Here is a 13317-nt window from a genome sequence, read left to right as displayed (position 1 = left end):
TTCCATCTCTCACAGTTGAAGTGTACCTATGATAAAAATTACAGCCCTCTACATGCTTTGTAAGTAGGAAAACCTGCAAAATCGGCAGTGTATCAAATACTTGTTCTCCCCACTGTGTGTGTATATATATATATATATATATATATATATATATATATATATATGGGTACCGTAATTGTTTTGTGGTTATTGTTCTCAAACGCCCTGTCTGCGATTGTGTTTGTGTGAGTGGGTAATAAACGTCTTATTAGAAGAATACATAAACATTATTTACATTTCACTGTAGTTATTGAAGCTGCAATATGTAACTTTTTGGGCGACCCAACCTAATTCACATAGACATTTTAGTTATAGATCTGTCATTCTCATTGAAAGCAAGTCTAAGAAGCGGTAGAGCTGTTCTATGTGCACTATTTCTATGCTTCCCATTCGTACGTTTTATTTTTTTTTACTTTCGGTTTTGTCCACAGCTTCAAACAGCTGAAAAGACAATATTTCTGATAATGGAAAATATATTTCACAGTGCTTTAGATGGTACAATATGTGGTCCTCTGTAGCTCAATTGGTAGAGCATGGTGCTTGTAACGCCAGGGTAGTGGGTTCGATCCCGGGACCACCCCATACGTAAAAATGTATGCACACATGACTGTAAGTCGCTTTGGATAAAAGCGTCTGCTAAATGGCATATTATTATTATTATTATTACAATGATTCTTTACACTATACTTGCTTGTTTTGTCACATAAACTGAAATTAGGCGAACTAGTAGAATTTTAGCAACCAGGAAATGGTGGAGTTATTTCTGCATAGTTAACCTTTAAGTCATGAAACGTTATTGTGATTATAACCCCCACCGTTTACTGCTCTGTATAGGCATTGTACCAGAAAATGCTTTTTATTTCGCAGCTATGTGTACTCTTGTGCCAACAAAAACACTGTCTTTATAGATGGCACGCGTTGCAGAAATATGTTATGTGTTGGGCTGTATTGCTAGTATGAGTTACTACAGTAGTGCTTGATTAAGTTTTATAAACATCTGGTAGAAGTGGTTTAATAAATGTTTGATAAATATCTATTTTATACTTTTTTCATTGAGAGATAAATTCCCCTATGTTTGGGTCTGTCAGAAATGTCTTTCAGTCCTGTGAGTGAGTCGAGCCAGGGTCAGCCCAAACTATTCTTCTCACGGTGTAAGTAGCAGCTCATCGGCCAGTGAGAGAGGGGGGGGGGGGGGGGGGGGGAATTTGACCGTAAGACGATTTCGGAAAGGATGTGAGTAGCTTTAAAGGCCATATTTCCTCCTCCTCCTCAACTTACTGTATTCCACTTCCACACTATTCACTTCTCACTCAGACTTCACTACATAGAAACATCAGAACCTCTAGTCTACCCTTTCTTCTTTTCCTCAATGTGGGATTGTCCGCTCTGCTCTGCACTGCAGTGAGAAATCTGTCTGTTGGCGTTCTGGAGCTCTCTTTCGCTCTAATTCCTGGAAAAAGGAGCCTTCGCCACGGCCCAGCAACCTCAGCTGCTGTGGGGATGGGCAATGGGCACCGGCTGATGGGCTTGGTGCTAATGCGGGAGCCTGGCGCTGGCACAGGGCGGGGCCTCACGGCGGCAGGAGCTGTGTGCCGTTGTGCCAGGCTGTCACCCTCCATCTCGTGTGCCCGCCGCGCCGGGGGCATCACTTGAATGAATGGAGTTTTCCTTTTCTTTTTCTCTCCCTCTTTTAAACCTTCTCTACGTCCTCTTTCTGTCTTGTTGGTTTTATAGAGAGCTGCTGGGGGCTCAGACTACAAAGGGACACTCACTATGACAGGGTTACCCAGAGGTAAAGAGAGTACATGAAGTAACCCCCTCATCGGGAAACTAAAGTAAGTTGATAGGAAATGATGTGTGTTGTGCAGTATATTGTCTATGGCCATGGCTGCCTTGCAGACACTTTACAAAAGTACACTTTATTTGGATGCAGTCTCAGTAACCTCAGTGCAGGAAAACAGCATGATCGCAATTTAGTATTGACGGTTAACTGGTAATTCTGGCAGCTGCATGGATCACAGTCTTCTACAGTCTTCCTCTCTCTTCCCAGCACCAGCTACTGATAGGACGGTTTGTACGACCATAGAGATCTGTCTTTCCTCAGCTGTGAGGCAGCAGAAATATTACAAGCCCTCTTTCTGTTAAGAGTCGTACATCTCAGCACATGTGGCTATACATCAGCGCAGATCCGGACAGCCTGATGCATGGTGTACTTTTCACCATAGCCAAACCTAATCCATCCAGATACATTGTTGATCTTGGACCAACACATTGCAGCATGTCAGGCATGCTCTCTTTTCTCTCTCTGTTTTTGAATGCTTTTTGATAATGTAGTAGTATTCTCTTTCGTAGTATGACGTTCTCATTGACAGAGATGGATAACGTCCGTTGTTCCAAGAGTTGGGTAGGGTGGGGTTGGAGTGTGTAAGACCCTCTGCAGCTCTTATGGGCTGACAGGAGCTTGCCTGAGCGGAAAGTGGAAGCCCCCCACCCCAGTCCAATAGCCCTGACCCTGGCTCCTCTTCCCTGGTGCTGTTGTGCTTCAACAGCATAGTGTCCCAGGAAGGAAACTACCCTGTGCACAGACAACATAAACACACGTAGTTAAGCCCTCTCCCTTCCTTCACCTCCACAAGTTGGCGTGCATTCCCATCTTCCTCTCTCTCTTACCCCCCCCCCCCTCTCTCGCTCTCACACTCTCTGTCTTTCTCTCTCTCTCTCTCTCTCCCTCTCTTTCTCTGTCTGTCTCTCGTTCTGTCTGTCTGTCTGTCTGTCTTTCTCTCTCCCTCTTTCTCTCTGTGTCTCTCTCGCTCTCTCTCTGTCTCTCTCTCTCTCTCTCTCTTTCTTTCTTTCTTTCTTTCCCTTCAGTTCCTCTTATCCTCTTTCTTTTCCCATCCCTGTCATAACGGTAAAGGAATCCATCTCTCATCTCTCACTGACTGAGCTCTGCTGTGCTACACGTGCAGTTCATCTGAGGTCCATCTAACAGAGGGAAGGATTGGAAGTGATGCCAATGGCCTACATGTAGCCAGAGAATATTGCTACTTTCCGTACCCTTTTTACCTTTTAAGGTTGTTAAGTGCTTTCTCCTTTGGCCTGAATATAACTGTGTTCGCCTGAAAGTCTGAATCTAGTATCTGTTGCATTTCAGCTGTACTGTTCTGTTCAACTTGTCCTCCCACAGTGACCCTTTAATTTGCTGTGATATACGGGCGGTGGTTGAAATGAAGTGGTTTAAATTCATGTTCCAATGTGGAGTACACACTGTGGCAAGCCGCTGGTGAATGAAGAGGCAGCAGTGGGAATAGTGTGTCGTTAATAATAGCCTTATTAGATGGTTTTCTGTGTTTGTATAAGTTGAATTTGAGGCACAGGAGTGCAGCTTGTCTGACCTTCAGACTCTTAACCTAAAACCTCTGTTACTGACCCTGTGTCATTGTTACAACTGTTCTTCAGAACCTTGGAATGACACAGTAATTTATGGAAGGTTGTCTTGAAAGTCCAGTATGTGGGGGTTAGGTCTTTGGAATGTGGCTAAGCTGAGGCCTTTCTCTTTAGCTTTAGACGTTCCATACTGCGGTAGGAAATGCCTGTAGATGGAACATAAAAAGGTGGATGTCTGGAATGAGGGTTTCTTGTCTTCTACAATAATGGATTGTGTTCTACTATTTACACTCAAGTCTAAGTCCGTTCTTATTACCATATTACCTTTAACCTGATTATGCTACTCTGTTAAATGACGTTCTATTTCCTGACAGGGGAAGGATCGGAAAGGCCAGTTGTCAATCTTCAGAACATCAGGAGTATGGTAGAAGAGCTGGATTCCCTCAGAGACAGAATGGGCATCCACCACACAGGCTACGAGATAGGCCACACGACAGAACACCACATAGACCACCACTCCACCACCTCCAACTCCTCAGACCCCAATCACAGAGCCTCGTCCAGGCAGAAGAGGTTCCTCTCATACCCCCGCTATGTGGAACTGATGCTGACTGCTGACGTCAAGATGGTGCACCACCACGGACGCAACCTCGAGCACTACATCCTAACAATCATGTCAGTAGTAAGTAAAATATTGTTTTTAAAAAAGTATAAAGAAAAATACATTGTTGAATCTAGATTTGTTCTGTGGTGTAACTTACTATGGTTTCAGGAAGTTTGACTTTTCCGTGATACAAAGTCGTTCACTTCTATATAAGTTAAAGTGGTTAATAATATTGGTATCTGGTTGGTAGTTTGGTTGACTTTCTACTGTACCCTATTTCCAGGATGCATCTCCTTTGTGTGAAAAATAGTTCATGGGAAAACATCTATCTACATGGGTGAAAACTAAAAATGGGCAAAACCCAAACAGACCATTACAGTGTAATAGAATATCTATTCAACAAATTGGGAGACACAACAGTGATTATTGTAGGTGACACAACACCCTGTAAGCCTTGACCTGATGAATCCTGCCAAACGATGCAACTGGGATTTTTGTTTAGCTGTTGGATCCCTAAAAATGCAAGACAGAAATGCTGATAGCCAGTTTTCTATTCCCAATGTTACCCTGATAGCAAGCTGTCCTGCAAAGTCAGAGATGTGACTCATAAGGGGGTTCACTGGGCTGACTCAGGTCTTTGTGATCTTATTGGCTTTTAGTTTGGTTAATGTTACCATATGCTGGTGTTACCTCAACCAAACTACAACACTGTAAAATACTGTACCTATTTGGAAACATATGGGCCTCTGCTTTAGCCCTTTAAAGACAATAGGAAGGACCTTTTGACGGTACACACACTCAGTTTCACACATACACACACACGTGTACACAGCTGTCGAAGAAAAACCTGTCAGGGCCTCTCAATCTAAAAGACCTACCAAGCTCCGGCCAAACCAACAGAAACCAGACCCTGTATTTCAAACAAGAATAAGGAAATCAGCCAAGACTGATCCGTCATCGTCATGGTGACAGCACGTTGTGCCTGTTAGTGGAGCAGGGGGCTAATGGGTGGGCTGCTAGCCCTCTGATATGATGTCATAGTGTTTACACTGACCACAGACACATTCCTCCAGTGTATCAGAGCCTTGATTGTCTGTCCATCTATTTACCAGGGTGACGCGGTAGTTTAGGCTACAGCACACTGTCTGTCTGCTTGCCTGCTGCCTGCCAGCCTGCCAGCCTGCCTGCCTGCCTGCCAGCCTGCCTGCCTGCCTGCCTGTCTGTCTGCCTGCCTGTCTGCCTGTCTGTCTGCTTGCCTGCTGCCTGCCAGCCTGCCTGCCTGCCTGCCTGCCTGCCTGCCTGCCTGCCTGCCTGCCTGCCTGCCTGCCTGCCTGCCTGTCTGTCTGCTTGCCTGCTGCCTGCCTGCCTGCCTGCCTGCCTGCCTGCCTGCCTGCCTGTCTGTCTGCTTGCCTGCCAGCCTGCCTGCCTGCCTGTCTGCCTGTCTGTCTGCCTGCCTGTCTGTCTGCCTGCCTGTCTGTCTGCTTGCCCGCCTGTCTGCCTGCCTGTCTGTCTGTTTACCAGAGGAGGAATCTGCTTCACGCAGCCCCCCCCATGCTCTGACCAGCTAAATGTTTATAGAGGGCTAATGAGTTCCTGTCAGAGCTCTGTTAGGATAGCCCCAGGAGAATAGTGACCCACACTGACAGGGCTGAACCAAAAGAAAGACACAAAAAAACTGTTTTGTCCAAGGAGTGGTGGGATACACACAAGCCAAGCCCCCCCTCCCCCACCACCAGAGGGTCCTTAGAGGAATTGTAATTGTGTGTAATACACTGTTGATTAAACTTACCCTGAAGGAATAACGATATGCATTCCTTCCTTCCTTTCTTCAACTTTTTATGTTATTTTAGTCAAGCCTTCGGAACGTGGTCTCTAGACCTACTCTCATTCAAAGTAATACTTGTATTTGCATTCGTTCAAATGTACCTACTGTCTGTTTTTGTACCATTAGTAGCAGGGGTTGGGATCGAAATATTTAAATTTTTTGTTCTGTTCCACTGTTCCGACCAGCAAAATGAAGTTCTGAACCGGTTCGAACCCCCCAAAATACTGCTTTATATCGCTCCTTTCTGTACCTTTTTAAACCTCTTCACCAATCAGTGCGGATAGAGCAGCTTGCTATGGTAATAAAGAGCAAATTGTATTTTGCCGTAACAGCATGGTTTAATCATAATGAAAGACAAACACACACACTGTGCTGCCAGTCATTATGGGCAGGCCCGTGTAGGGCATGAGATGCGATTGAAATTTTGCGGGTGGGGATAGAGCGAGAGAGGGGGGAGGAAGTTTGGCTTGAAGTGCTGGGCATCTTGTTATGACATGCATTATCTGAATTAGGCCCACATAATTATACCTATGGAGGAGCGGCTTCTATGGAGGAACTTTGAATGTCTTTGAATTTCCGAGAGTTGGTTAACGTTGGACCAGAGCAAACGTTAGTTAGCTAGTTAGCTAACAAGCTTGTGTGTGCAGAGCAGCGCTAGAATTAAAAACACATCTTACCTTTTTGTAGTTAATAAATCCAATGTGATAACTATAGTATCCAGCATTGTAAAAGTTAATCCATTCTTCTCTAATTAAACATCTCTCTCCCTAATTTCTGAATTACGCTTGTAACGTCATCAGTAGGCTACAGTAACAGTAAGGGGGAGAGGCAGGTAGCCTACACACACACTGGCAAAGATTTCCAGCTGACAGGCAGACGCTGGAATAAGTTTCTGAGTGACAAAGTGAGGGCTTTGTATAAGCACTTTGTTGTGATTTTTGTGGTACTGGAAAGAAATGCCCGGAACGTAAAATAACGTTATTAACCGGTTCCCATGCTTTTAAAATAACGGTTCTGTTCCGGAACAGTATAGATCACTTTCGTTTCCGGTTCTGATTCTGTTCCTCAAATAATTGTGTTATTTTCTAGTTTTCGGTTCTGTTTCCCTGAACCGGTTCCAACCAAAGTGTAGGTTTGCATTTCTTGTCTGTGTGTTCATCTTGTTACAGGTTGCTGCGGTCTACAGGGACCCTAGTGTAGGAAACCTCATCAACATCATGATTGTCAAGCTGGTTGTCATCCACAATGAACAGGTAAGAACAGGCACTGGGGCTGCAGTGAGTGAGGACTCTTAGACAGCTGGCGTCAGCCACACGTGTACCTTGTCTCTCTCTGTAGCCCTTCAAAAGGACACTGCACTCCTTGTCAGAGGAAAGGCTCAAGAGAAATCTCCTGAGAGAGAAATACACTGCTCAAAAAAATAAAAGGGAACACTTAAACAACACAATGTGACTCCAAGTCAATCACACTTCTGTGAAATCAAACTGTCCACTTAGGAAGCAACACTGATTGACAATAAATTGCACATGCTGTTGTGCAAATGGAATAGACAACAGGTGGAAATTATAGGCAATTAGCAAGACACCCCCAATAAAGAAGTGGTTCTGCAGGTGGTGACCACAGACCACTTCTCAGTTCCTATGCTTCCTGGCTGATGTTTTGGTCACTTTTGAATGCTGGCGGTGCTTTCACTCTAGTGGTAGCATGAGACGGAGTCTACAACCCACACAAATGGCTCAGGTAGTGCAGCTCATCCAGGATGGCACATCAATGCGAGCTGTCGCAAGAAGGTTTGCTGTGTCTGTCAGCGTAGTGTCCAGAGCATGGAGGCGCTACCAGGAGACAGGCCAGTACATCAGGAGACGTGGAGGAGGCCGTAGGAGGGCAACAACCCAGCAGCAGGACCGCTACCTCCGCCTTTGTGCAAGGAGGAGCAGGAGGAGCACTGCCAGAGCCCTGCAAATGTGCATGTGTCTGCTCAAACAGTCAGAAACAGACTCCATGAGGGTGGTATGAGGGCCCGACGTCCACAGGTGGGGGTTGGGCTTACAGCCCAACACCGTGCAGGACGTTTGGCATTTGCCAGAGAACACCAAGATTGGCAAATTCGCCACTGGCGCCCTGTGCTCTTCACAGATGAAAGCAGGTTCACACTGAGCACATGTGACAGACGTGACAGAGTCTGGAGACGCCGTGGAGAACGTTCTGCTGCCTGCAACATCCTCCAGCATGACCGGTTTGGCGGTGGGTCAGTCATGGTGTGGGGTGGAATTTCTTTGGGGGGCCGCACAGCCCTCCATGTGCTCGCCAGAGGTAGCCTGACTGCCATTAGGTACCGAGATGAGATCCTCAGACCCCTTGTGAGACCATATGCTGGTGCGGTTGGCCCTGGGTTCCTCCTAATGCAAGACAATGCTAGACCTCATGTGGCTGGAGTGTGTCAGCAGTTCCTGCAAGAGGAAGGCATTGTTGCTATGGACTGGCCCGCCCGTTCCCCAGACCTGAATCCAATTGAGCACATCTGGGACATCATGTCTCGCTCCATCCACCAACGCCACGTTGCACCACAGACTGTCCAGGAGTTGGCGGATGCTTTAGTCCAGGTCTGGGAGGAGATCCCTCAGGAGACCATCCGCCACCTCATCAGGAGCATGCCCAGGCGTTGTAGGGAGGTCATACAGGCACGTGGAGGCCACACACACTACTGAGCCTCATTTTGACTTGTTTTAAGGACATTACATCAAAGTTGGATCAGCCTGTAGTGTGGTTTTCCACTTTAATTTTGAGGGTGACTCCAAATCCAGACCTCCATGGGTTGATAAATTTGATTTCCATTGATAATTTTTGTGTTATTTTGTTGTCAGCACATTCAACTATGTAAAGAAAAAAGTATTTAATACGATTATTTCATTCATTCAGATCTAGGATGTGTTGTTTAAGTGTTCCCTTTATTTTTTTGAGCAGTGTATATTACTGTGATGAGTACTACCACAGCGGTGATTTGACTAGTCTAGGACTGAGGGCATACAGCACATGGGCTTGTAATGGCAGATAGCTAAATGTTTATTGTGACACACATACATGGTTACATTTTTTAAAACATCTTTTAGCTAGGAAGACCTGTTCAAATTCTCACACTGTCTCTACAGTGAGGGAAAAAAGTATTTGATCCCCTGCTGATTTTGTACGTTTGCCCACTGACAAGGAAATTAACAGTCTATAATTTTAATGGTAGGTTTATTTGAACAGTGAGAGACAGAATAACAACAAAAACATAACCAGAAAAACGCATGTCAAAAATGTTATAAATTGATTTGCATTTTAATGAGGGAAATAAGTATTTGACCCCCTCTCAATCAGAACTATTTCTGGCTCCCAGGTATCTTTTATAGAGGTAACGAGCTGAGATTAGGAGCACACTTTTAAAGGGAGTGCTCCTAATCTCAGTTTGTTACCTGTATAAAAAAAGACACCTGTCCACAGAAGCAATCAATCAATCAGATTCCGAACTCTCCACCATGGCCAAGACTAAAGAGCTCTCCAAGGATGTCAGGGACAAGATTGTAGACCTACACAAGGCTGGAATGGGCTACAAGACCATCGCCAAGCAGCTTGGTGAGAAGGTGACAACAGTTGGTGTGATTATTCGCAAATGGAAGAAACACAAAATAACTGTCAATCTCCCTCTGCCTGGGGCTCCATGCAAGATCTCACCTTGTGGAGTTGCAATGATCATGAGAACAGTGAGGAATCAGCCCAGAACTACACGGGAGGATCTTGTCAATGATCTCAAGGCAGCTGGGACCATAGTCACCAAGAAAACAATTGGTAACACACTACGCCATGAAGGACTGAAATTCTGCAGCGCCCGCAAGGTCCCCCTGCTCAAGAAAGCACATATACAAGCCCTTCTGAAGTTTGCCAATGAACATCTGAATGATTCAGAGGAGAACTGGATGAAAGTGTGGTGGTCAGATGAGACCAAAATCGAGCTATTTGGCATCAACTCAACTCGCCGTGTTTGGAGGAGGAGGATTGCTGCCTATGACCCCAAGAACACCATCCCTACCGTCAAACATGGAGGTGGAAACATTATGCTTTGGGGGTGTTTTTCTGCTAAGGGGACAGGACAACTTCACAGCATCAAAGGGACGATGGACGGGGCCATGTGTCGTCAAATCTTGCGTGAGAACCTCCTTCCCTCAGCCAGGGCATTGAAAATGGGTCGTGGATGGGTATTCCAGCATGACAATGACCCAAAACACACGGCCAAGGCAACAAAGGAGTGGCCCAAGATGAAGCACATTAAGGTCCTGGAGTGGCCTAGCCAGTCTCCAGTCCTTAATCCCATAGAAAATCTGTGGAGGGAGCTGAAGGTTTGAGTTGCCAAACGTCAGCCTCGAAACCTTAATGACTTGGAGAAGATCTGCAAAGAGGAGTGTGACAAAATCCCTCCTGAGATGTGTGCAAACCTGGTGGCCAACAAGGGTTTTGCCACCAAGTACAAAGTCATATTTTGCAGAGGAGTCAAATACTTATTTCCCTCATTAAAATGCAAATCAATTTATAACATTTTTGACATGCATTTTTCAGGATTTTATGTTTTTATTCTGTCTCTCACTGTTCAAATAAACCTACCATTAAAATTATAGACTGATCATGTCTTTGTCAGTTGGCAAACGTACAAAATCAGCAGGGGATCAAATACTTTTTTCCCCTCACTGTATGTCATGTCTCACAGGATGGACCCTCAATAAATTTCAATGCTGCTACTACCCTCCACAACTTCTGTGTCTGGCAACAGACTCAAAACGTCCAGGACGACAGTCACCCTTCCCACCATGACACTGCACTCCTGATCACAAGGTACAGGATTTACTGACCTTTCACCTTTTATCCATCTACATTGTCTTACTACCCTAACACACATACAACTGCTTTTATACAGATGTTGAATAATGGTGTGTGTTGCTTGTGCTTGTGTCTTCTCACAGGGAAGACATCTGCCGAGCTAAAGACAAGTGTGATACATTGGGTAAACAAACAGCTTCACTTTCAGATTAAAATGTATGTTTCAATGTTTCACAATCGGCTAGTATCTAAATAATAAATAATTTGGTCGGTGATTATATTTTTCCAATGTACACTGCTCAAAAAAATTAAAGGGAACACTAAAATAACACATCCTAGATCTGAATGAATGAAATAATGGTATTAAATACTTTTTTCTTTACATAGTTGAATATGCTGACAACAAAATCACACAAAAATTATCAATGGAAATCAAATGTATCAACCCATGGAGGTCTGGATTTGGAGTCACCCTCAAAATTAAAGTGGAAAACCACACTACAGGCTGATCCAACTTTGATGTAATGTCCTTAAAACAAGTCAAAATGAGGCTCAGTAGTGTGTGTGGCCTCCACGTGCCTGTATGACCTCCCTACAACGCCTGGGCATGCTCCTGATGAGGTGGCGGATGGTCTCCTGAGGGATCTCCTCCCAGACCTGGACTAAAGCATCCGCCAACTCCTGGACAGTCTGTGGTGCAACGTGGCGTTGGTGAATGGAGCGAGACATGATGTCCCAGATGTGCTCAATTGGATTCAGGTCTGGGGAACGGGCGGGCCAGTCCATAGCATCAATGCCTTCCTCTTGCAGGAACTGCTGACACACTCCAGCCACATGAGGTCTAGCATTGTCTTGCATTAGGAGGAACCCAGGGCCAACCGCACCAGCATATGGTCTCACAAGGGGTCTGAGGATCTCATCTCGGTACCTAATGGCAGTTAGGCTACCTCTGGCGAGCACATGGAGGGCTGTGCGGCCCCCCAAAGAAATGCCACCCCACACCATGACTGACCCACCGCCAAACCGGTCATGCTGGAGGATGTTGCAGGCAGCAGAACGTTCTCCACGGCATCTCCAGACTCTGTCACATGTGCTCAGTGTGAACCTGCTTTCATCTGTGAAGAGCACAGGGCGCCAGTGGCGAATTTGCCAATCTTGGTGTTCTCTGGCAAATACCAAACGTCCTGCACGGTGTTGGGCTGTAAGCACAACCCCCACCTGTGGACGTCGGGCCCTCATACCACCCTCATGGAGTCTGTTTCTGACCGTTTGAGCAGACACATGCACATTTGTGGCCTGCTGGAGGTCATTTTGCAGGGCTCTGGCAGTGCTCCTCCTTGCACAAAGGCGGAGGTAGCAGTCCTGCTGCTGGGTTGTTGCCCTCCTACGGCCTCCTCCACGTCTCCTGATGTACTGGCCTGTCTCCTGGTAGCGCCTCCATGCTCTGGACACTATGCTGACAGACACAGCAAACCTTCTTGCCACAGCTCGCATTGATGTGCCATCCTGGATGAGCTGCACTACCTGAGCCACTTGTGTGGGTTGTAGACTCCGTCTCATGCTACCACTAGAGTGAAAGCACCGCCAGCATTCAAAAGTGACCAAAACATCAGCCAGGAAGCATAGGAACTGAGAAGTGGTCTGTGGTCACCACCTGCAGATCCAGTCCTTTATTGGGGGTGTCTTGCTAATTGCCTATAATTTCCACCTGTTGTCTATTCCATTTGGACAGCAGCATGTGAAATTTATTGTCAATCAGTGTTGCTTCCTAAGTGGACAGTTTGATTTCACAGAAGTGTGATTGACTTGGAGTTACATTGTGTTGTTTAAGTGTTCCCTTTATTTTTTTGAGCAGTGTATTATACGCACGTGAATTGAAAATGTGTTTTTTGCATTTCCCAACTCTCCCTGAGACACCCTCTGAGACTGTGATCTAATATACAGTAATGAGTTTATTACATTTTAGTCATTTAGCAGACGCTCTTATCCAGAGCGAATTACAGTTTTAGTGAGTGCATACATTTTTCATAGTTTATAACAAAAGCTGACAGCTAATATAGTGACCGATCAGAATGGTGTAGTGTGTAGTAGGAGACGGTGATGGAGGACAGTACTAATCTCTCTTACGGAACAGACGTTTGATGGCTTACTCGCCTTTAGCGGTGGAGCGGTGGAAGGCTTTTTTTCTCTGTCCGTTCAAACAGCTCTGTGACCTTCCAGGGCTGGCGGAGCTAGGGACCATGTGTGACCCATACCGGAGCTGCTCCATCAGCGAAGAGAACGGACTCAGTGCCTCCTTCACCATCGCTCATGAGCTGGGCCATGTGTAAGTACCTTCTACACTCCCCGTTCCCCTGCACCCCTGGCCCCCTCCTGGTCCTACCTCTCAGGCCCCCTGGGGCCTGCCCCGGTCTCGTACAACAAAAGCCCTCTTATCCTGGTTTCAAACGCAGGTGCAAAGCATAATAAAGGGAAAAAGGGATTTAATAACATGCCAACCTTAATACCCTAGTATAGCGGCCTGAGTTAACCCTGTAGGTGTTACAGCTTTGAGGAGGTAGCCAGGCAGCCAATGGGCTCTGTATGAGAGTCAGCTGAAAGTCACCACTGCCTG

At 45.9% G+C, this 13317-nt stretch overlaps 1 protein-coding gene across 1 annotated transcript in view; it reads left to right on the top strand.

The window, feature by feature from the left end:
* The window catches only part of LOC311137674 (A disintegrin and metalloproteinase with thrombospondin motifs 20-like), a gene marked incomplete at both ends in the record, with an annotated part of 157378 nt that overhangs the window by 38124 nt on the left and 105937 nt on the right, over nt 1-13317 (top strand). Inside the window, 5 exons of the mRNA XM_084172202.1 lie at nt 3798-4105; nt 7022-7105; nt 10594-10718; nt 10847-10887; nt 12924-13029. Coding sequence (XP_084028328.1) covers nt 3798-4105; nt 7022-7105; nt 10594-10718; nt 10847-10887; nt 12924-13029 — 664 coding nt within the window. The remainder of the gene's footprint in view (nt 1-3797; nt 4106-7021; nt 7106-10593; nt 10719-10846; nt 10888-12923; nt 13030-13317) is intronic.

The sequence above is a fragment of the Coregonus lavaretus genome (genome assembly GCF_964263955.1).
Source record: "Coregonus lavaretus genome assembly, chromosome: 11".
Lineage (NCBI taxonomy): Eukaryota > Metazoa > Chordata > Actinopteri > Salmoniformes > Salmonidae > Coregonus > Coregonus lavaretus.
This window is presented reverse-complemented; position numbering and strand designations above follow the sequence as displayed.